General features: G+C 47.5%; 1 protein-coding gene across 2 annotated transcripts in view; it reads left to right on the forward strand.

Annotated features, from left to right (window-relative positions):
• Slc7a1 (solute carrier family 7 member 1) overlaps nucleotides 1-24,709 on the forward strand; it is a 74,220-nt gene that overhangs the window by 41,706 nt on the left and 7,805 nt on the right. For both annotated transcript variants that reach the window (XM_076872349.1, XM_076872350.1), the window contains exons 3-9: nucleotides 7,126-7,509; nucleotides 10,756-10,914; nucleotides 13,344-13,518; nucleotides 17,747-17,868; nucleotides 18,498-18,720; nucleotides 19,854-19,993; nucleotides 22,662-22,764. In XM_076872349.1, coding sequence (XP_076728464.1) covers nucleotides 7,140-7,509; nucleotides 10,756-10,914; nucleotides 13,344-13,518; nucleotides 17,747-17,868; nucleotides 18,498-18,720; nucleotides 19,854-19,993; nucleotides 22,662-22,764 — 1,292 coding nt within the window. In that variant the 5' untranslated portion in view covers nucleotides 7,126-7,139. The remainder of the gene's footprint in view (nucleotides 1-7,125; nucleotides 7,510-10,755; nucleotides 10,915-13,343; nucleotides 13,519-17,746; nucleotides 17,869-18,497; nucleotides 18,721-19,853; nucleotides 19,994-22,661; nucleotides 22,765-24,709) is intronic.

Genomic DNA, 24,709 nt, shown 5'->3' on the forward strand with positions numbered 1-24,709 from the left:
GCATGGCCCTAAATGAAGAGCTCGCAGTTGATGTGAAGTCTGTTTTGGGACGCCCCAGTTCTCAGGCCCAGGTCCTGATGGAGTCTAGTTAATCAGCATAGTACTTGGGAGGCCGTCGTGCCTTCCTGTGCCCCACCCCACAGTGTGTGGATGGATGTTTATTTACATGCTCCAAAGTGAGTGCGATTGGCAGTCCCTTGGCAGTGGAGCTCTGTGTTCCTGGGAGAAGCCATTACTGTCATGCATTTCTGCCCAGTGCCAGGCGGCTCCCAGGTGATGGTGGAAAACGCCATCCTGGGACTAAAGTGCTCTTCACTCACATCCCATTGGCTCAGGGAGGAATCGGCTCTCCGGTTTTATCCAGTGTTTGTGAAAGCACACCTAGGAGTTCCCCCCCCCCCCTTCTCCTTTTTCATGTCATTCCCTGATTTGGGTAAACAGCATTGGAAAGGATCAAGTGCGGTGAAGGAGGTGGAATTCAGCCTGGAGGAATGAAAGCCCCAGTGAGGTGAGCTTTGAGCTGCTGGATGGATTGCCCTTTGCTTCTCTGGTGCAGAGACGATTGAACTGCAAATTGTAATGGAGATTTAAAAGAAAAAAGTTATTATGAGGAACTTGCATGGTGATAATAATGCTTCTTAGCATTTGAATGAGAGCAAATTTTGCCTTTCAGAGTGCTTCCTAAAGCGTTGTCTCATGGTCTTTATAAGAAACCTACAGTACCATCCCCATTTTACAGATGGGAAACTGAGGCCCTGGTACTGTGACTTGTTTTAGACAATGAATTTGGGCCTTACAGAAACTAAGGAGGGGCGGGCGTCACACAGTGGAGCAGGAAAGAGAGTCATGTGGGTGCTGAGGGTAGAAGTCACCTGTGAACTTTACCCAGTGGTCCCACTCCTCAGCACATGCCTAAGGGACTTAAAATCAGCATACTATAGTGAGGCTTGGGAACTAGGTCAAGGCCTTGTAGATGACTTGCGTTGCCTGTGTTTGGGTTTATGCTAAGTAGCATCTTTGCACGTCTATATTCATTTGTAGGAGCAGAAACTTGCATCTTGGCCAATCAAACCATTACGTGTTTACTATCTGCTGCCTACTAAGGGCTGTGGGATGGAAGAGTGACTAGAATATGGCCTTTGCCCTGGAGACCACTGCATTGCGTCAGTGGGTGTGAGGGGCTCAGCCCCTGTGAGGCAGGTGCAGTCCACTCCACCTGGCCACAGTGCCATCCGTCCCCACTTCTTTTCCACACTACCTCTCCCCACCCAGCCATGCTATCCCTTGGGCCCTGTTGATCCAAAGCAGTTCAGGGCTCTGAAGGGAGGAAGATGATCTTGGCCGCACCCGTCCCTGGCTGTCTGGCCTCCGGTGGGTTACCTGGGGGAGTGACACTGACACTCTGATCTGTGGTGGGGCCTGGCATCGCTATTTTATAAAATCTTCCCAGCTGGTTGTGATACAGGCCCAGGACTGAGAATTACTGAGTTCTGCTCAAGCCTGGATCCTTGTCTCTAGAACACATGGCACTGCTTATTTGGTGACGTGGCAGGAAGATTAAATAAAATACATTGCATGAAACATCTCTCACGGCTGGTGCCCCAAGAGGCTCGTTGTTCTTCATTGTTACTGTTGTTTTCTGTTTTTAAAAGTAACACCTCATGGAAGACAGCATGACAAGTGCAGTAAGGGGGAAAGAGACAAAAAGGAAACTATCTGTAATCTGAAGACTCATCTCAGTCACTACCTGGATGTCTTTGGCCCACAGACATGCCCCATATGCACCCACTGGGTCCTGTGCTGATTTTAAATTTTATTCAGCCTGTGTGAGTATAATCCTCATGATGTTCCCAATTACACTGTTCTTAACCTATAAGGTAATATCTTCTGTACACTGTGCATGAATAGGGTCTTTGTGAATGGAGTTTCCCTGTGGTATATATTAAACTCACTCAGTCTTTCTGTTAGCCACTCCCAGCAGTTGGTAGTGGCTCCCAAGACTTGACTTTGTTTTGTTTTCTCTGAACCTTCTCTGTCAAGAACTAATGACTTGTGGACACTTAAATTATCCCTGTTGGCTCAATTCTTACATAACCTTTGATAATCTTAGAGGCTGACCACACTCCTTTCTTCCCTTAGTCTCTTTCTGCCCATGAAGCGACTTCCACTGCTGCTTCCTGGGACCTTATTCGCTTCTGTCATTTTCTCTTCTTTCATACCTCCAGTCTTTGCCCTAGTGTCTCCCAGGCCCAGATGCACCCTGATATATATATATATTTTTTAAATTGAAGTTCTGGCACCTGGGCCTCCTAACATCTGGAGGGAAGTGGTTCCTGCTTTGAGATCACTTCCTTCCACACCACCTCTTCCCTGTCGTCGATTCTGCTTCTCCTCCCCCACAATGACCAGCATCCTAGAAGGCTCTTTTTTTGGACCCTTCCTATCACCTCTGGTTCAGGTCACCCAGGCATAAGCACTGTGGCCCTGCTTTTTAAAGCTGTATGCACCCTCCAGGGCCCCTCACGCGCCCCTGGGGCAGTGCCTACACGACAAGTCTGTGGTTTCCCAGCTGCTCTTGCTTTAGGGGAGGGGAGGTAACTACAGTGACTTTGTGCCCACCCGACTCGTGGTCTCCAGGAATGCCAGCACCCAGCAAAGACGGGAGTTTCTTCAGCCCAGTATAAATATGTATGGCATTCTTTCTGCCATTGGAATGATAGGTTGTACCAACCAGATGTCTGGTGGGAACTGGTGGTTTGGAACCTGAGCCATTTGGAGGACCTAGGAAAGATTCCTAGTGAAGATTTTAGGGTTAAGGTTTTCTTCCAAGGATGACATTTAGGAATATGGTCTCACAGTCTACTTCAGACCCCTTTCCTCCCTCTTTCCCTCAAGCCGTTAAGCTGGAGTTTTGAGGGATAGAATCAATGATTAAATTTGAGACTAAAAAAAAAAAATCACCCCAAGGATACAGCCCACCTTACCAGAAATCTTTAAAACAGAGCCCAGGAAGATCTTTCTCTCTGAAATCTCATTGGGTCATTTCACTCCTATTTTTACATAGTGATTACTGTAATGAAATTTGGAGTTAGACTTTCTTTGGGAAAGGGACAGATTTTCTCTGCTTTTCAAAGAGGATACCACCTAAGACTAGTGTTCTTTAATAATAGGTGACTAGGCAGTTAAGATGCAGCTGACACGCTTGGTGTGGCAGAATTCTTGTCAAGACTTCAAATAGAAGTACAAGTCAACGGTTGTACAAATTATCCCTCCCCATAAGAAAGGGCAGCGTTGTTTCTAGATCATGTTTTCAAAGCATGCCTGCAGCTTTCCTGCAGCTGGAAGTCTGTCTCCACCTGACACTGCCGGGATTGGCATGGTTAGATTCGTTCTGTGCAGTGAAGTGTAGATTTTTTGCCTCACTGTTTGTTGGTTGAACAACTTGCTTCGGAGTACTGGCATGATCGGAAGTGTAACGTGTGCAAACTGCTGATAGAAAATGCCAGTCGGAGAACAGTTTTCTGCAACACCTCCAAAGAGACACAAAGGATGCTTCTTCAAATAAACCCCAGGCTTAGTTATCTTACTTTCTCCTGACTGGGGAAGTAGAAATGAACACCTAACTTGCGACATTGATGTTTCCCCATTATCAGCTCTGCCCCTCTACCCTGCAATGGGACGGTGCTTATGTTCCTGCACCTTCAAAGGAATTGAGCTCACCCTCACCCCAGATAGCAAGAGGTACTTAAGAAGTCATCAAAGGAGAGGTGATGGAAAGTGAGTCCACTGTCAGAGTCCCTGCTGTGCCTTCTCCCACTGATGCACAGAGTATTTCCCAAGTGCCAAGGACAGGACAGAAGACAATGAGCCACCATTTGCTTATTCAAGAAAAGTGAACTGCATCCATGTGGTCACGGTTGTCTCACCAAAGAACTCCCTTTTCACCTTGTGTCGAAAACCAATATCTGTATCCAAATTTATAGTATTTAATAACCTGCCTCCTTCATTTTGAAGGTGGAGGTGAAGTTTGCCCAATGGTAAGTAAATTGGTTCTTTGAGCAGCCCTTTCGCTGGCATGGGCCATCTGCAGGGGACGATATGGGTACATGTGTGCTTCTGTGCTTCCATCCATGCATGTGCAAGTGGGTCATCTTGTCCTAACACAAGGTCCCAGGATAACATTCTGTTCTAAGGAGGCTTGGAATTCTGTTCCTGGGGCATGTACCCCTCAACAAGAATCCCACTTCAGGCCCCTTAGAGCTTTTGGTCCTGCCTAGGACTATAGCGCACTTTCTGGAAAGGAGTGGGAACTGTGGGTGGCCTCCCAAAGGGCCCAGGTCAGAAAGGCAGAGCCTATTGAGTGGTGTTGTCTGTGCCTTACATCTGGCTTTTAGAATCTGCCCATTATTAAGAGGAAATGAAACCCGGGACAGGAGGGAGCTGGCGGGTAGTGTGTCTGTCAGTCCATCCAGCAGTCACGTCTACCAGCCAAATTCACAACGGTGCAAGTACATGGAGCTTACCCACATCCACTTCCCATTACGCTCCTTTCTATTTACTGTAAATACTCTTCTTGCCGTAAAGAGTGAGGTTGCGAAGTGCTCTACAACGTGTTTCTCTGTTGTCGTTGTTGTCTGCAGTGCTGGGCCTTGAACCCGGGGCCTGCACATGCCAGGCGAGCGCTCTCCCACTGAGCTGCACCCCCAACCCTGCAGCGGTTTTTGCGCTCTCAGCACAGCCACTGAGTGGCATGGCAGTGCTGTCCCTTCCTGTCCAAGAACTTCACCACCCCAGAACTCTTCACTGATCAATTTGTTGTGACTTATACTTTGACTTCAGTAAAACCAAGTGAAATCTTCTACAAGTGAAAAGAAAAAAAAGCAGTTCCAGGAGAAATTAGCTCCTGGGCTTGCTTTCAGAAGACTAGAACCTTCCAGAGCCTCCTGCAGGCACCAGCAGCGGCAGGGCCTCGGTACCTCCTGCTGTTCCCTCCTGCCTCCAGCAGCCTAGAAAACCCCCTTCTTCCAGGCATCACGGGCAGCCTGCTGGAACACCTCAGAATCTTCTCTCGCGGGCTTCCGGAGGGTAGCACTGCACTGCTGTAGGCACCCGGAGCCATGAGCCTCTCTGCTTGTTCTCCTGGGCGCCCCTCAAACTCTGATTCTGTGATTTTCCCACTCAGCTGCTGCTCCACAAACAACGCTCTTTCCTTTTCCTCCCATTTCCCTCCACCTGTCCCCACCTTGCCCCACCAGGATATCATTTCCCTCCCACCTGCAGTCCCACCGGAACCCCAAATGAGCCATGGGCCACTGGCGCCTTCAGAACTGCGACCTTATTTGGCACTGGGCTCATCTGTAGGGAGGGGATTCCCCGGTCTAGCTTCGTACTTCACAGATCTTCAGATTTTTTTCCTTCTCTTCTGGTTCCATTAGGTGCAGCACAGGAAGAACCACTCCCAGTTCTTCCGTGACCTGGAGTTGGCCAGGGACATGAACAATGCTGAAGGGAGGTCTGGGAGGGAGGGTGCACGGCGTGGGCAGGTGGTGAAGCGTCTTAGGTGGCTAGGCAGGGGCTTTTCCAGATGCGTGGTCTCCGTTTAAACGGTCTCGCTTACCGATGGCTTAATTGCAGCTGAGTTAGGTCAATAAAATAAAATATCAACTGATAAAGATGGAAAAAAAAAATCAGTGGTTTATTTCGTGGTACCTCAATGGCCTCGTGTCATCATGTGCACGAATTACAGCTACTGACCCATGTTGACACCTGAACTGAAGTCCATACCTGACTCAATTCCTGTGGTTTTCCCCTGTGGTTCCTTTTCTATTCCAGGATCCCAGATCGCACTTAGTCCCCCGCCTCTTTAGGGTCTGGCAGAGTGGCTCTGATGTTTTTGATGACCTTGACAGTTTTGTGGAGTACTGGCCAGCTACCTCGTAGAATGCCCGATCGTCATTTGACTGGTGATTTTTCCCAAGGTTCCAGTGGGCTATGGGTTTGGGAAGGCAGACCCCAGAGGTACAGTGTCCTCCTCATCACAGCCCGTGCTCAGCGTGGCTTCACGGGGTTGATGCTGACCTTGCTGGCCTGGCTAAGGCCGTGTTTGTCGGGGTTCTCCAAGCACAGGAACTGTCCCCCCTTCCATACTGTGCTCTGTGTGAGGAGGTCACTATTCAGAGCCCACCCTTCAGGAGTGAAACTCCACATCCCCAAGGGTGGCCGCTGCCCCAGGACAAAGGCATCACTGTAGCACCTGCCTTCCTGGGCCAGGAGGGCCTGTCCGTCACAGGAAAGTAGTCTAAAGCTGCTGTGAGTTCACAGGTCCACCATGTGTTCCTGAGGCCCCGCGGAGCGTGTTCCCTGTGACAGCAGCGTGGTCCAGAGGGAAGCGCTTCCTGGAGTAGGATGGCTATGGAAAGCCCTCACTTGAAGCAACTCAGTGCTTTTCTGCTCTGGACCCAGTTCTCCGCTCACTTAAAAGTGGAAACAACTTGTCCTTGACCTCAGAGGGTCCTGGAAAGATCTGGAAACACTTGCTATTCAAGACCTCTGGGTTTCAATGATTAAATAAGATGGTTTGGTGTGTCTTCAGTGACAGTACAGTATTCAGAAATGACATCTTGTTTTCCTTTTACATGATCACTGCAGGTAGGAACAATGTCATTAATTTGTGTTTCCAATACCACATGATTTCTGCCCGTGGAAAGCTCTCAGTTGAGAACTGAAATAAACACGGAAGCTCAGGGACTTTAAAGCAAAGGCAGCTGGGTATAGCAACTTCCTGGGGCACTTCTGGAAGTGCTGGGGGGCCCTGAGACCTAAGGAGTCAATGGTGGAATGCTGTGAGTTGGAACATCTTAGCAGGAAATAATTATAAAGGACCTTGTGGTCCTGCCATTAGGTGAGGTCCAGGGCTGGGGTTGTGGCTCAAGGGTAGAGCAGTCGCCTAGCACGCTTGTGAGGCACTGGGTTCCATCCTCAGCACCACCTACTAAAGATAAAGGTATTGTGTCTACCTACAAATCAATCAATAAAAAATATATATTAAAAAGAAAAAGAAAAAGATGAGGTCCGTGTGAAACTCACAGAAGTGACAAGACACCTTTATCTTTTCTTTCTTGACAGACGTGAACAGCACAATGGGGTGCAAAGTTCTGCTCCGAATTGGTCACCAGATGCTGCGGCGGAAGGTGGTGGACTGCAGCCGGGAGGAGAGCCGTCTGTCCCGCTGCTTGAACACCTTCGACCTGGTGGCCCTGGGGGTGGGCAGCACACTGGGCGCAGGTGTCTACGTCCTGGCTGGAGCCGTGGCCCGTGAGGACGCCGGCCCTGCCATCGTCATCTCCTTCCTGATCGCTGCACTGGCCTCCGTGCTGGCTGGCCTGTGCTATGGAGAGTTTGGGGCTCGCGTCCCCAAGACAGGCTCGGCCTACCTCTACAGCTACGTGACGGTGGGGGAGCTCTGGGCCTTCATCACGGGCTGGAATCTGATCCTCTCCTACATCATCGGTAGGTCCCAGCAGACCTGAGCTTGGGCCCCCCTCCTCCACTTGTTCCCCCCTCCCGAGTGGGCCCCTCTTGGCTCCCCAGGAAGACGGGCTGCTCCTCCCCAGGAGCTCTCCCTTCAGGGCTGTCCATGTTGCCTTTTGTGTTTGTGAAAGGTGTTCGGCTGCCCGTGGGTATCGCTGTAGTGAACTGCCCCGGAGGCAGGGGCAAGCCAAGCCCGCCCCCTTCACTCAAGAGACATAGAATTAATAAGCTGCTTCTAATTAGTTAAAAAGTAATTTAGTTTCTTTGAGTATTTTTTCTGGTTATTCAATATATCACCAATTAAAAAAAAAATGGAGAAATAGAGAAAAGCACCAAGAAAGCAGAGCTGTTCAACCTGAGAACCCAGAGAGACGGATTCTCTTATTCATTCATTCTTTCTCTTAAGAAGCACAGTGTCTGTTGAGTGTTTATTCTGTGCTGAGCATTTTGATGGACATTCGGGATACAATGGAAGAATAAGGCTCGGAAGAGTTCATAAGAGTTTACTATCTGGAGTGTAACAGATTTGTATTGCTGATACATTTGTAAATTTAAATGTCTATTTTTGTGCAGTATGTCTCTTTATACAATAGGATACATTAATTTCTCAATGTTAGCCATTTTTCATGGTCCTATTGCTAGTGGTTGCATACCATTATATAGATTCATAAACATAGCACAGTTGTATTGGATGTCTTTGTGAGATGTTCAAGTCATTTTCACATATGTTATTATTATAACAGTTAATTACTCTCTTTACTATCTAACAAGCAGAATGTTTAGATCCATGCACCTGTGTGTCGCCTCTGACCCTCTGTCCTCTCAGGGAACCTGTTTCTCACTGGGCATTAGCATTAAACATGACCACCCAGCAAACAGAGCCACCAAACATATAATCTTTTTGATTGAGTAGGGGAAAATGCTTTACTTCTCTTCATGATCTTGGTGTTTTGATCACAACTGAAGGTGACCACATCAGTGCAAAAGAAAGATCTAAATATAAGAATAAGCAAAGGATATGAATGGTCACTTCACAAAAGTAGAAATTCAGGTGGCCACTAAATGTTCTTCTTTATTAAAACAAACTTTCTCTTAATATTGTTCAAAAAAACAGATGAGGTAAGTGGAGTCTGTGACTCCTGGCTCACTTTGTGTCCTTCTCCTGGGGAACCTGGAGAAGGTACTGCCCTCTGGACTCTTGTGGCCTCATCTCTGCATGAGGGACACTACTGCTACTTCACCAGGCCAGCTGGCAGAGGTCAATGCACAGGCCCTTTGAGGAGTACCTTCTCTTTTTTCGAGTATCTGCTGAGCGCCAACAGAGCTTACTCTTCTGAATTCTAAAATAAAATTCACAATGGTTTTCTTTTTTTTTTTTTTTCAGTGCGACATCAAAACTTGTAACCACAAATGGCTCTCACACTGCACTGCAGTCTCTCAGTGACAATGTAGCTATTTTAAAAGGACTGCTATGTTTTCAGAGGATTTACCTGGGCATAAAACAAAAACATTGAGCATGAAGTGTTTACCGCTTCTAGACCAACAAATAAGAGTCTTTGTCAAAGTGCTATTTGCTTGTGTAAGGCTGATGCATGTATTATGGAAATTTATTCCTAGCTTTAGCTACTGGGGAAGGGCAAATTTTCCAACAATTTTTTTTTTTTTAACCATGATTCAGAAATGGGAAGTGGGTGGGCTGGGAAGAAAGCCCAGGGCAGTCCCTGGCATCCAGCAGGGTCGGGTCTGGGAGCCCAAATGCAGTGATCTAGCCTCATTGGGGGTGCAGGGGAGACAGTGAGACCAAATCTTTTCATTCAGGTTGTGATCTTCAGGAGCAGAATTCATAATAAGTTGTTGTTTAGGATGAAGAAGCATGGTTACGTTTTTGAGATGTTGGAAAAATACTGAAACCAAATAATGAAATTGAATCCTGTGCAGATCACTATGGAAAAACTCTGTGGATAATTCAGACCAGTCACTGGCAAGGCCCTGAAAGTAAAGGAAAATACTATATGCAAATATTGGAATTTTAGTGACATTTCCTGACAAACACCAGTGGAAAAGCAATGATTCTCTTCAGAATTAAATGAGAGAGAGAGAGAAAGCAGCCAGCTGCTGTTGGCCTTTGGGGTGCAGCTTGTGTCTGTGTTCCTTGTGGCCATGAGATGCATGGAGATGCATGGGGCTTCATCTGTGGTCCTGCATGGTGGGACACTGTGGCTTCTGGGTCAGGTGGTAAGAGCTCAGATTGAGACCCAGAGTGGCACTGCCCTGGCATAAGTGGCGACCTTGCTCCTGAGACGGGGTCACCCCCTTCAATGCTGTCCTGGTAGAGGGGATCTTGGGGTTCAGGTACCATCAGCCCTGCTGCCAGGGTGGGTTCCTGCAAAAGGGGTTTCTTAAGCAGACTGCCTGCTGCATCCCAAGACTACATCATGCAATCAATTTCTCAAGTTGTCATCAGTATTTTTTTTTTAAATGAAATCAAATAAAATTGAATAAATGCTGTCAGAGTGCCTCTTAGGTGGTAGGGGTGACTACTTTTTTGTAGGAATTTTATTGTTACATATGGATATATGCAAACATACGCTGGGTTTCAACTATACCTACAGATGCTTTCTGACCTACAGTGGGGTTCACCTTGATCAACCCATCGCTAATATGAAAATATGATAACCTGAAAATGCAGGTCATCCTTCTAACATCCTAGCTTAGCAGCCCAGTCTTCTGCAGTCTCACTGTGTCCCCCTCTGATCATGGGGCTGACCAGGAGCTGTGGTCACTGTTGCTGACCAGCATTGAAACAGAGGACCACACCAAGTGTTGCGAGATCCCGCAAAGATGCAGATTCAAACTTCAAAGTAGTTTCTGCGGAACGCATGTTGCTTTCACCCCCTTGTGAAGCTGAAATACTGTTCAGTTCAGCCATTGTGAACCAGGGCACATAGTTGCAGAGGTGTCCGTGTGAACATGAGGGTCTGCATGCATGTGGCGTTGAGGCACAGACATGCTTCTTTCCAGGCCCTGGGAGCCTCCTCACACTTTCCCCTTCACTCCAGTTGCTGGTCGAGCCTCTCTTCTGGCTTAGTACCTGCTGTGGTGAGGCTGCTGTTGTGAGGTCCCAGCACGCTGTCTGTGACCCTGCATGGTGCTGGGAACATTGAGCCTGATGACGCACCTTCTGTTGACAGTTGTCCTAGAATCACCGCATGTGCTTTGTGGCAGGAACGTCAAGTGTAGCGAGAGCCTGGAGTGCGACGTTTGACGAGCTGATAGGCAAACCGATTGGGGAATTCTCGCGGAAGCACATGGCCCTGAATGCTCCTGGCGTGCTGGCCGAAAACCCCGACGTATTTGCTGTGATTATAATCCTCATCTTAACAGGTAAAGCCACACCTTGACCGGGACATGGGGCTGGTGCAGTGGGTGGAGGAGATTCCTCGACAGGCTTTTGTTAAGTTTGTCTCTCTTCTTTTTTTCTTTTTTTTTGTTCCCCTGTGGATGGAACCAGGGCCTTGCACATGACTGGCAAGTGCTCTAGCACTGAGTATACCCCCGGCCCTCTTCCTTTTTTTTCTTGTCTTTTTAGCCAACCTCCCACCCGTTTTTTTTTTTTTTTTTTTTGGTAATGCACGGAGACCTCTGTTCATTTGTCCCTGTGCTATGGCTTCTCATAGATTCACAGAGTCGGCCTGTCAAGTAGCCATTGAATTGTATGCCATTTAATTAAAAGACAATCTTACGCTTTATCCATGTAAGAATATATCACAATGAATCCTATTTCTCTATATAAGTACAATGCAGTAGTTTAAAATCATAATAATAAGAAGATCAGTAGAGAAGTGGATGGGGAGGGGAATGAAGTCTATTGAATTATGTTATGTTCATGTGTGAATATTGCATAATGAGTCCCACTACTACATAAAACTAAACTGCACTAATGAAAAGAATGCAAGGTATTGACTATAACTGTTCATGGAGTGAGATTTTGTTAGCACTGAAGGTTCTTTGTACAAGTGACTCAGGAATAGAAATCCTTTTGACCCAGTGGGTGACCATTTGAAAAGAAAAAGTAGTTGTTTGTCTGCCAGGAAAATGTGGAGGAATGAGCTCCATCTGTCACACCAAGGTGTTCTGGTCATTTAAAGACTTCTTGGTGGTTTTACACCGAACAACCACCAAAACACTCTTTCAGAAGCAAGTCGTGGTTACAGTATTTTGAAATCCCAGATACTACTTGACACAGGCAATGACACCTTCTTATTAGTGGTGGTAGTAGGGTCTTGGCCACTAGAATGACGTTCTCCTTCATGGAGCGTGAGGCTGAAATGCAGACAGATTCTCATCTGGGGTTAGAAAACCTTGGATGAGTTTTAAAAACAACATGCCTTCCTTTACACACCACGTAATTGAAATAATTTCACACCAGCAGTCTCAGCAGTATTTCTGGCCCAGTTGGCAGAAAAGCATGTATCAGAAAATAAGTTTGCATTACTGTCGTGAGATTTTCATTTTCATAAACATGAAAGGGAGGGACACTAAAAGAATATATTGGAGTGTGATGTTATCTCTTCCCCCTCCCTCCTGTAATTAATTGCTCAATTTTCTTTTAATGTCTGTATTTCACAATCCAATCTAATATGCACAGCAATTTTTATTTTAAAACATATGAAAGGTGTCCATGGTAGGTCAGTAGTCTCAAATTAGAGTGGTGGTTGAGTGGCGCTGGGCCCCTTTTCATGACCATCAGAGTCTAGCCCTGTGTGTTGGTCAGCTTTCTGTTACCGTAACATGTACCAAAAATAGTCATCTCAGAAAGGGGAACGTTTCCTTTTGGCTCGCTTTTAGAGATTTCAGTTCATGATGGTCTGCCTTGTTGCTCTGGGCTGGTGGCGAGGCAGAACCTCACGGTGGGAATGTGTGACTAAGCAAAACTGCTTCCCTCATGTCTGGAAAGTGAAAGAGAGGAAGAGGAAGGGACTAGGATTCCCATTTGACCTTCAGGGGCATGACCCCAATTCCCTAAAGACCTTCTACTGGGCTCCACTACTCCCAATAATGCTGCTTGGGAGAGCAATCCTTCGCCACGTGGGGCTTTCAGGGACACTTAAGATCCAAACTACAGGACCATGGAAGTCCCCAGATGGCGTGATCACCTTAAGGTGGTCCTGGAGCACATGCCTCAAAAACAGTGCCGTCCTGTGCCCCTGAGCTATCGTGAGGTCCCTGAGCTGTTTTATTTTACTTAGTACAGTTTTATGTTTGTTTCATTTTGTTGTCTTAAAAGTCTGAGTTTACCAGCTGCAGTTGGTCTAGCTTAGACATGATTTTATATCCAGAGTCCAACGAGGAACCACACATGGTCGTTCCTGCCTGCATGACTAACATCCCAAAGTCCATCTGAATAATTTTTGTCATCTGAAAAACCCTCCTGGTGCCAAGAAACGGAGCAGGGCATCTCCCCAAAGCGGGAGTGACTTGGCGTGCAGGTTGTCAGTCCTCTGCCTGCTCGACGCGGAAGGTTGACTGTCGTGCTCCGGATCGCTGTGTCCCTTTCATGCCCCGTGGAGGGGGTCCTTGGTTCCCAAGAGGATCTGGAAAGCCAAGCCAGCTTGGGTATCTGGAGAAGCACTGCCTGGACTTTGATTGTTTAGGTCCCTGCCCCGAGAAAGATAAGGTTCCCAGAGGTCTGTGGAGGTTCCATGCCGTTTAGATTTTTTGCCACCTTGTTTCTGACCCTGTCCTGTCTCTGGGGGGACTTAACCCAGTGTGTGGTTAACACAATCAAGAGTTGTCTCTGTCCCCTTTTTCAGGACTTTTAACTCTTGGGGTGAAGGAGTCAGCCATGGTCAACAAAATTTTCACTTGTATCAATGTTCTGGTCCTGGGCTTCATAGTGGTGTCAGGATTTGTGAAAGGATCCATCCAAAACTGGCAACTGACACCGGAGGATATCCGGAATTCATCCTGCAATCCCCATCACAACAAGTGAGTCATTTCTCCGTCTCTTGGCAGGTGACAGTTCTCCATATTTGGTATTTAACACCACACACACACACATATTTGGGGATGTAATTGATTAAGACAATATTGGCCTTTCAAAACTAATATCATCTGAATTTGTTAAGGTGTTTTGCTTTGCTGTTTTTTACAGTGAAGGAGCTGAGGGTGTTGGGTATGTTTGGAGTTCTGCTAAGGTTTATTCCCTGAACAGAACATTGCCTGACGAGGAACTTCAGATTTATGTAGTCCAGGGTGGTTGTGAGACTCTTTAATCTCTTCCCTTATTTTTGCTGACAAGACTAACCTGTGAATTTTCATATTCAAAAGATTTTCTCTGCGGTTCCTTGGTGATCCCACTTTATTTCGAAACACCTTCCTATAATATCATCAATGTGGAACTTTGATCAGAGGATCTTTCTTTCACATCGGTCTTGAGCTGCCGAGCCCTGACACAGGAGGGCCCCAGCACCCTGATGTTTGTCATTCCGTATGCTCAGAGCTGAAGGTGGGTGGAGAGCTGGCTTCCACCCGGGAAGCCCTCCCCAGCCAGCTCTTATTTAGGAAACAAAGGCAAACAATCTTTTTCATCCTCTGTTAGATTTTCAGGTGAATCTTAGTCTCCCAGGATGGAGAATGAGCAGTTTGGTTTTATCTGTGATTGTTTTCATTGAGGCTAATGGTTCAGCTGCTATATGGTGGAGACCTTCCTCATATGCAATGGCTTTACGTCATTACGTTGATGTGCCAGGTCCTTTTGTGAGCATTCCTGCAGTGGCTGGCCAGCTCGGAAGCCCAGACTTCTGTCCCATCTGTCATCCCTAGTGATTTCTTTTGTTGTCCTCCCCTGCCTGGTCAGTGCAATGCTATGGGCAAGCATGAGCCCGCTTTTCCAGAAAGGAGAAGAGAGGATTGGGGAGAGTGTGTCTAGGGCTTCTGAGGATGGACCCAAAAGACACATGTCGCTGTCTGCATTCCTTTGGCAGGACCTAGTGGGTGGCCACATCTAGCTGCAAGAAAGGCAGAAGAACACTGTGTCCCACCAGGACCTCGGCATTAATGCAAACCAAATTGGTCATTGGTTAAGGGCCAGGGGTCTGATCAGCAAGAGTGTGATGTGTGACTACTGGAATGTGAACAGGGAGGTGTTGAATGAGATGCATGAAACGTCACTAATGCTGCTATTATGTGGTTATCAGTTCCAATAAAAATCAGCCTTCCCTTTCCAAACACTATGACAGAGAAATAAGGATTTTTACGATATCATTCCCCAGCATTCCAGAGCCGTATTTATACCAAATTTATTAATTCAGGGTGGAGTAAAGCCAATTCAAAATATGCTTTGAAGTACTATCATAGTAGACTTTGAAAACTTTGAGAGCATATTTTGCTGGTTCCTGTTTTCAGGTCAGGAATGAAATACAGAGGGCTCTTTTTGTTTCTTGGTTGCTAGTCAAAATTTAATTTTATTATTTCTATCAAGAGATTGATTGTGTCCGCCATGGTGTTACTTTCATGGGTCATCCTTCTCTGGTTGCCCTGGAGATGGTGAACTGCACTGGTCTTCCAGACAGAGAAGTGTTTGTTGCCCTGGCCTCCTGGTCACGGGTGGCGCTCCTCAGTTCCAACTGTAGACCTGGGACACTGCAGTTGGGGTGGCAAGGGACCAGCCACTTGAAGAAGTGGAATTCTGTAGGCCGGCAGAAGAGCTGGTTCTTTCGTTTTATTAAAATCTCCAGCTGCAGATTTGTGTCTATGACAATGGCCATGAAGTCTTGCATGAAATTGCTTGTCCCACTGGAATAACAGGGCTTTTCCCAACCAGATGATGACCCGGAGCTTCAGAGTGCGAGGTTGGGAGGATTCTCTGATGACTTTTCTTTCTGTGACTGGTAGGAGGCCCTCCAGCCTAAGTTGGTTTGTCTCTGGGTCTGGGACAGGAGTGACACCTTCTGTCTGCATAGCTCCTTGCCACCTTGACTTGGGCGTCCTCTGGCTTTACCCAATGTCCTGGAAATGGCTAACACATGAAGTAACAGAGACTCATCCAGGCCACATGGGAGTCTGCTGAGGTTTTGTTGGGTGGTGTCTGTTGCGGTGGAAAAAATCACATGGACTTCCTGAGATGAAGACGTAGCTTTCTGTGGTCAACACGTGGACATGGTCAGACCAACATCTTCCATTCCTTGGATGAGGGATCCACTTCTTCCATTTCATCGCTTTGTCCATGACCCACGTTTCCAAGACCACCCCAGAGCCCACAATGGCTGCTCCTCCCACTCCATCCAGCAGGAAGGACAAAGGAAAAGGAGAAGCGCACCCTCCCTCCCCGCCCTAATCTGGGGCGTTTCTCAGAAGATGTGCACACCATGTCCGCTTTGATGTCCTTGAACATAGTCGTGTGACTGCACCTACAGCTGGAGGATCTGAGAAGTCCACAGTCTCGATTCTGAGTGGCCATGTGGCCCCCTAAAATAATGTAGAAGAAGTGGGGGATGTCCCTGTCAGGGACAGCCAACAGTTATGTCAGGGTGTCAGGGAGATGTTAGGATACCGGAGGGTGATACCTAGTGGCACAGACCCGTACGTTGTCAGCTGTCTTCCTTCTCACTTCTCAGTAGCCCGTTGAGTGGAATGCAGAAAGGCTGGTCACCCAGACTGCCAGGGACAGACGCTGCACTGAGGCCTGGGTGTAGCTTCTCTTAGTCACCAGCTGCCATTGGTTAGGTGGCAGTGGTGGCAGTATCTCACATCCCCATGAGCCTGTTTACCCAAGGTGGCAGTGCCAGTGACGCATGGACTCGCGCCCCACGTGCATGTGCCAGTTTAATAATTGATGATATATGAGGAGCCTCTAAAAATGCTTGTAATCGCTGTGGCTTGAGGCGCCATGGAACGGGATCTGTGCTTATGTTTCCATCCCTGCTGTGCCTCTGGGACCAGGAAGACTCAAACTTGAAAGCTGAGTCTAACTTTTGGAGTAAAATAATTACATGGTTCATATATCCTAATGTTAAGATTTTCATTGAAAAATCTTGTTCCCATTTCTTCATCTGCCTCATTCTCTGCCCACCCCCAGTAGGGAGTCATTTGTGTTATTTTTTTGTGTGTAAGCTTCTGGTTTTTCTTTTCACAAACGGGATCAAGTGCAAGAGTGTGCGTCCTATTCCTTCCCTTTCTCCTCTGTTGTTTTGCGCATGGTCGGTTTTACTTGCCAGCGTCCCCTGCAGATCTTTGAACGGCAGGACCTTGCTCCTGTTTGTAGCTGATGGTGTCCCGACATCTGGCCTCGCTAGTGTCAGGTGGGGTTTGAGGAGCAGGTGCAGCAGGGGCCATGGCTGCAGTGGTTTACCTCTGCTCACGGCTCCAGAAGTCCACCTGGTCCTCTGTCCCTCAGCTTCAGGGGTCATCTGGTGCCCTCCAACACAGTCCTGGGAACCAGTAGCTGTGTTTTCCTTTGCCTCCTCCCTCCGTGCATCACCCAGAGCCCTTTCCTTCCCTCTCTCCCACGCTTTTTTTGTTATCTGGATGATGAAAGCGTGTTCGACCACTCCTTGCCCTTCTGTTTGCCCGTCTCTCTGGGGTTTAGTAATGATGCAGCTCCCTGTGCTCTCCTCCTCCCTGGCACGGGATCCTCAGCCTTCCCGGTGCCCCATCCCTGGTTGTTTAAAGGAACCATCGAGGGTGACACTCCTTCATTTTTATTCGGGGCATGTCAGCAGCTCACGACCTGGTGGATAGGGGCACCTCAGAAATGCTAGGGTTCACAGGGACAATTCACTTTTTTTAACCTTAGTCTCCAGGAAAATATCTGTTTTGAGAGTACTGATAAATAGGGGACCTGGGACAGGGACAGTGCAGTTGTCTGGCTGCTCATGTCTTTCCCTGAGGGTCTGGGGAGGAGGGCATGGGACCAGCCGCAGTGGCCAGAGTCTTCCTGTTTCCTGTTGGACTCCCTGCCTGTCTCTCCCAAAGTCAGTACATCAAAGATGCTTCTGGAAGGGTGGATAGTGTTTACCATCGTGGCTCTGGACTTGGAAAAACAGTCCACAGAGTTAAAATGCCCCGGCCTAAGGATGATGGCCTAAGGGTCTGAAGCCCCGGGTCTAACAGGGTTGTGGGGGGACAGTCTGCGGTCACTTTTCGTTAGGAGATATACTCCACTCCTTGTATCAGACTGCACCACAGGTGTCCTAATCTTTGACTCTTTTTCTAGTGACACAAAAGAAGGGAAGGTCGACATGGGTGGATTTATGCCCTTCGGATTCTCCGGTGTCCTGTCAGGGGCAGCGACCTGCTTCTACGCCTTCGTGGGCTTTGACTGCATCGCCACCACAGGTACGCCCCCGCCGGGATCCCCCAGCAGGCAGGCGGGACTCATGCCACCCGTGGCCAACACGATGTGACACCTCCCTTCCTGCTGCACCTTCGGATTGCTGCTCTTTTGCCCAGTAGTAACGCAGAGATCTGTGATTCCTGCTGAGGTCCCCCCACCCCCTTTGTCACTTCCTCGAGTGGCACTTCCTGCCAGGAAACTGCCTCATGAACATAAGTGACAGAGCTGCTTAGCAGGGGAGAGCGACGGCCTGGCTGCAGCCTGGTTTCATATCTGCATCGTGTGGGAGAGACGAGGCCATTAGACACAGTGTCATCCTGGTGGACTGAATAGGCCCCGCTCCCCGGAGCCTTTCCCGTTTTCTCGGCCAAAGGAAACAGGTGTCTGCCTTAGCCGACTCCAGCACAGGGCCACAGAGCACCGACCCTAGGCGGTGGGCCGTCCTGTGTGTGTCACCCAGGGCTGCCCCTCCACAATAGGAAGCAGGGAGGGCCCGCTCTGTGGGGCTGAGAGCCGTAGGGGGCTGTTCTTGGTGTTTCGTGACACTGAGGGGCCCTGGGTATTGTGTGGGTGGGTGGGTGGGCTGCCTCGTGCTGTTGACCCTCCTTGGCTGAGTCCTTGCTGGTTCCAGGTGAAGAGGTCAAGAACCCCCAGAAGGCAATCCCTGTGGGCATCGTGGCCTCCCTCCTGATTTGCTTCATTGCATACTTCGGGGTGTCCGCCGCCCTCACGCTCATGATGCCCTACTTCTGCCTGGACATAGACAGCCCCCTGCCCGATGCCTTCAAGCACGTGGGCTGGGAGGGCGCCAAGTACGCAGTGGCTGTGGGCTCGCTCTGCGCACTTTCCACCAGGTGAGAGGGGCTTCTGTGGGGGCTTCTCATGGGAGCCTGGCACTCTGGGGTGGGGGGGGAAGGCTGTATGAACCATGAGAAGCCATGACGGGTGGATTCACCACTAAAAACCCTCCTTTCTCTTGAACTCAAGCCAGCACCCCAACCTGGACTGGGTACTTTTTTTTTCTTCACTGTTACTTTTAATCATCCCCCAAGTTGCTAGTGTTATTGATACAGTCAGGCCTCCTTATCCATGGGGAGATAGGCTCCAAGACTCCCAGGAGATACCTGGAACCACAGACAGTATCGAAGGCATACATGTATGACATTGTTTCCAATGCATATGTACCTGTGATTAATTTACGATTTAGGCTCAGTAAGAGATTAACAACACTGGCTAATAATTAAGTAAAACAATTATAAGAATATAATGCAATACAAATTATTCAGCATTTGTTAATGGTTTATTTCTGGAATTTCTCATGTGATACTTAGGGATTGTGGTTGACCACGGGTAACTGTAACCACAGATAACAAGACCATGGACCAAGGGAGAGAACTGGAACCTGAAGAGCCTAAGGCCAATGTTTGGTTGTGATCTGGTTAACAGGGGCTTACACCCTGATCCTAACTTTGGCCTCTGGACAGGGCCCTCTTTTGCCCCCCGTTGGCCCTTAGTTTGACTGTAAAGCAGGAACTACTTTGGAAAAAAAGGAATAAGGGCCTTATAATGAGAAACATTTTGCCCTGGGTATTTCCTGCCAGCCTGCGTAAACAGGATCTATTTGCTAAATATTGATTTGCCAGAGAGAAATCCTCATGAATGCGTGATTGCTTTTATTTTGTTTGATTCAACTAGAAGTAATTGTATGAATAAATACAAAACTTCCCTTTCCTAATGATTACGTCTGGATCACAAGCTAGTTTACACTAGATGTTCCGCATTCTTTACCCTAGCCCACTCTTACAGTGTGTACTTTTCCTGGGGTTGAGGTGGGCTTTGCACAGTTTGGAGGGAAGCCAGGTCTTGGTGAGAAACACCAGCTTCCCTCCTCTCCTCGGTGGTAAATTGTGACGGTAGCATATGGCGCCTTTGTTCCTGATGAGCGCATTTTGTTTTACTCATGTGTTTTGCTGTTTCTTCTGCCTAGTCTTCTAGGTTCCATGTTTCCCATGCCACGAGTTATCTACGCCATGGCTGAGGATGGACTGCTGTTTAAATTTTTGGCCAAAATCAACGATAGGACCAAAACCCCTATAATCGCCACTCTGACGTCAGGTGCCATTGCTGGTAAGCTCGGGACTCACTTCACATGCTAGCGTCTTAGTAATTGAGTTCTCCCTCCCCAGGGAGGCTGGGAAGGCACCAGTCACACCTGTCTGAGAAATCTTCACCGGCCTTTTTAACCCTTGGGTTTGGCACTTCGAACTGGTTCATTGAAAGATAACTGCCCCTTCTTGGACAGAAGGCAGAGAGGCCAGAGGGCATGACGGAATTCCCGGACAGTGTGAGCTCTCGTTGCCCTCTCCAAGGACAACCTTTGGCTTTCCCACCTTGAACATGTCCCTCGGGACACTTCAGCAGGCTGGCAACTTGCATGAGACAAGCCAAGTGAGACATTGGGCTATTCCCTGGAAATCCAGTGTCTTTGAATCTTCACCCATAGATTCTCTGGAAAATGAGTGTCCCTAAAAGTTGGCGTTTAATACAACGTGCCACCAATTCCCTGGAGGATATTGAGAGTGTTGCTGATGAAGCCTTTTGCTTCTAAGTTTATAAACAATGGCAGACCCAGAGGAGGGTTCTCTAATCAAATCAGGTCCATCTCTGAGAGGTCAGCTTTGACGGATGAAATCAGTGGAATAAGGAGCTCTCTGAACTGTGTCACGTTCCAGGGACCCCAGTGAAGGAAAGGGGAAGTGAGAGGTTGCTTTCATGCACACTGCTCCATTAATGTGTTCGTAGTTTCCTTCTTTCTTGATTTTTTTCATGATTACGTGAGCACTGAGAGTCAGGTTCCATCCCATTGTTCAGATGTACAAATGGAGGCCCAGAGAGATGCAGGGAAGATGCATACCCAGGAAGGGCAGAGGTGATCCTGGATTCCTGGTTTGTGTTCATGTTCAAAGCAGCCAGGCCAACTAGAGCTGTGGTTCTTTCTGATAAATCGGGACACATGACAGTCACACACCAGTCAGGATTGGTACTTCTGTGATTTGTGGAATGGCCACTGGCAAGACACTTGGCCATCTTCAATGCATGAATTATTGACTAAGTTATGTTAGTTAGGCCCTAGCAGAGCGTGCTTAGTTCTGTGGGTAGATAGATATAAAAGGAGAAAGCAATTTTAAAATTATTCAATTTTTTTTTTTTTAAATGTAATTTACACTTCTGCAAGTGATCCAGGTGGTCAGGTCGAAGGGGGCTATATATCAGAACATGACCAGTACATCTGAAGGACTAAGGAATTGGAAATAGTGATTTTTTTCAGTGTTTACATGTGAGTTGATCATACAAAAGACAAGCCTTAATTTCCTCCCCGTGCCAATAAAAGGAAATCAAACTGTAATCTGTCAAGTAGCTATAAAGCACATACCACTCATCAGGCCAGGGATTTGCTTTCTCTTCATTTGGCAAGAGTGGTAAGTATTTGGTTTTCTGAAATCACCTCACATGGAAGAAATTTGTCTCGGGTTTCTCTATGAGTAGGAACGTAGGCATCTGTGGCATGCACAGTTGGATACTGTTCTAATTATCCAGAAGGCCTTCATTGCTCTTTAATCCTATTATTTATCCTCAATTTAAATTTGTGGGGTGTGCAGTGATCTAGTGGGGCTCCAGAAATATTTGTGGAGAATAATGTTTTCATGTTTATGTTTTAACTTGTATTGATTGCATGTGATCTGAAAATATCCCAAAGCAGGTCTTGCCAAGTTCCTTTTTAAAATGGGAAACTTGACATGGACCCTGACATAAATAGACACACATCTTGCAGAAATTATAAATTTTCAGAACCCACACTTTAAAAAAATTTTTTTTAAATTTTATTTTGCAATGCTGGGCATCAAACCCAGGGCTTTGTGCATGCCAGGCGAGTGCTCTACCTCGGAGCTACAGGCCTAGTTCAAGCATGCCCGTTTAATTCTTTTTGAGGTGGGGGGATATGATGACAGGGCTGATACCATTTGGAAAAAAACTCTTCCAAGTTTCTCCCATGTGGAGCGATTTAACATGTGAAGAATAGCTCCACTTTCCCTGCTCACCTGCCTGGTTAGCAGCCCCGTGAGGCTTCCCAGAGCACCAGACTGGCCGCCTCTGCTGCCTCCTATCCCTGTTGCCATCCGCCTGTTTGGTGGTGCATACCTAGCACCCAGTGACCGTCACAGTGCTGGATGGAGGACAGATGAGTGGATGATAGATGGATAGAAGAATGATGGATGAGTGTTAGATGACAGTGGATGGATGGGTGGATGACTGATTGGATGGATGATAGGTGGATGGATAATTGATGGATGGGTAGACAGATGAACTGACATGACTGTGAGTCAGTAGAGTGTAGAGTCAATCACAGGAACCTACGTCAGATTCCAGCACTTCCGTTCACTAGCTGTGTAACCTTAGATATCTCCTAAACCCTCAACTTCTGTTTCTCCATCTGCATGTAGGGATGGCTTGCAAAGTTTATCAGAGGGGATCAAAAAGGATAAAAGTCCTCTTTATACAAATGTTAGTCATTACTGTTAATCATGGCTACCATCTGTTGAAAATCGTGTGTATGTTTTAATCCTGAACTTTGTCTTCCCTTGAAGCAGTATCTTTCCATGGAAAGGCTGGGGTTGGGGCTGAGAGTAAAAGCAGTGCCCCTCGTGTGCCCTAGATCACAGGTGGTGGGTGGTGGTCCTGGTGTTGACCTGTGCAGAGGACCATCTGTGGATCCTGATGTCTGTCTTCTCTCCAGCTGTGATGGCCTTTCTCTTTGACCTGAAGGACTTGGTGGACCTCATGTCCATTGGCACTCTCCTGGCATACTCTCTGGTGGCTGCCTGTGTTTTAGTCTTACGGTACGTATGGCGTTTCTGGGCTCCATGACAAACGTAGGTGCATGTAGCCATTTAACATCCTAATAAAAGGCTTATGTGGATGGGCATGGTGGCACATGCCTGTAATCCCAACGGCTTGGGAGGCTGAGGCAGGAGGATTGAGAGTTCAAAGCCAGCCTCAGCAACTTAGCCAGGCACCTAGCAACTCAGCAAGACCCTGTCTTAAAATAAAATATGAAAAAAAAAAAATGTGTTGGGCTAGGGATGTGGCTCAAGTGGTAACGCGCTCGCCTGGCATGCGCGGGGCGCTGGGTTCGATCCTCAACACCACAGAAAAATAAAATAAAGATGTTGTGTCCTCCAAATACTGAAAAATAAATATTAAAAAAATTCTCTCTCTCTTCTCTCTCTCTCTTCTAAAAAAAAAAAAATGAAAAATGTGGCATAACTTTTAGGTTGGTGACAGCTCCTTTGGAAGTTGCCAAGGACAGTGTGTGGTGTGGCAGTTGGAAACACTTGAAAAGAGTCAGGGTGGCCCCGACCTTCCTGAATCATGTGCCCTCATTTTTTTCTGGGTAGAAGTTAGGAAGATACAGATAGTTCTCAGCTCCACTGTTGGGTCTGGATCCTGGGATTAAGATTTTTGAAGGTTTAGGGTAATGACTAAAACTGTCCAAATTCTTGGGATAGAGAGGAATGGGCCCTGGCCCTAGAGGGTACTGGGAGGATCCAAGGAACTGTGTGATGCTCCTGGAGCCTGATTGCATTGTGACTGGGAAAAATGAATCCCCTTGCTTGGTGTGGGTGGCCTCGGTTGATTTTCAGGGACACGTTCCAGGGTCTGGCTGTTTCCATCTCGAGGACAGTCACAGTGAAGTGGCTCCTAGGCCCAAGATCAGTGCTTGGTGTTCTCACCCACCCCAGTAACTCCTCCCAAAGCACAGCTCTAGGCTTCAGTTTTCCTTTTACTGTGGAGAGGCAGGGCTCCACCCCAGGGATGGCCCAAGGTGGCACTTGTCATAAGACCATGCGCTCATGGAGACTCTAGTGTTGGTCACCCTGCAAGAACGTCCTCATTTCTTTTCAGGTGTTTATACTTGTGGGGCCGTTGGTCCCATTTCTGATGTACTCAGCACCTGATTTACATAAGACCTGAGCTGAGCCTCAGTGGTGGCTTTGTAGAATCAGCTAAAACTATTCTACATGCCTTTTATTCCTTCCTTCCCTTGGCACAATGCTAGAATGTTCTCATAGGTTCCTCCACTTTCTTAATTGACCAAGGTCATGTTACACAGGGGACTCCGTGCAAAAACAGTTAACTATCTTTATTGCTCACGCTTAGAATTGATAATATGCAAAAGAATTTAAAAGGCATTCTGTCTTTCGAAGCTGTGGAAGAGAGTTGCACTTTGTTCATTTTGGGCAAAGATAAGGAACCACGTTTAAAATGGAAGCTTTTCTTGCAGGTAGCTCCTGTCCTGGAAATCATGCCTCAGGCTCGGTCCTTCACCCAGCTCTATAGAGTTATTTACTCCAAGGCTCTTGGAGTTTTAGAATAAATTGATCCAATTAGGTCACGCAAACAGAATTTCTCAAATCCATCAGCCTGCAGACAGGATTCTCTGGCTCTCTGCACCAAACAGGATTCTAGTGTTATTGCTTTCTATTTCTGTCCTTACTCTTAGCTCTCTGCAAACATGGTTTTGAGGGAAGTGGCCTAATATCTTAACATCCAGGGCCCCTTCTTCACAGACGTAGAGAAACTCTTGGGACATTGACTGAGTTGCCTTACAGTGGAGGTCATATTCCCCCAAAACAGACATTGAGGGTGTTACCGAGAAGCTGGAAGAAGTACCCAGGTCTCTTCCCAGTCTCTGTACCATTCTGACCCTCTCTATCCTATTTCATGCCTGGTGTCTTGGGCAATTTATCTTCGAAGGCTTGCTGAGAACTTCAGTTGTATGTG

Source organism: Callospermophilus lateralis, chromosome 12 (genome assembly GCF_048772815.1).
Source record: "Callospermophilus lateralis isolate mCalLat2 chromosome 12, mCalLat2.hap1, whole genome shotgun sequence".
NCBI classification, from domain to species: domain Eukaryota; kingdom Metazoa; phylum Chordata; class Mammalia; order Rodentia; family Sciuridae; genus Callospermophilus; species Callospermophilus lateralis.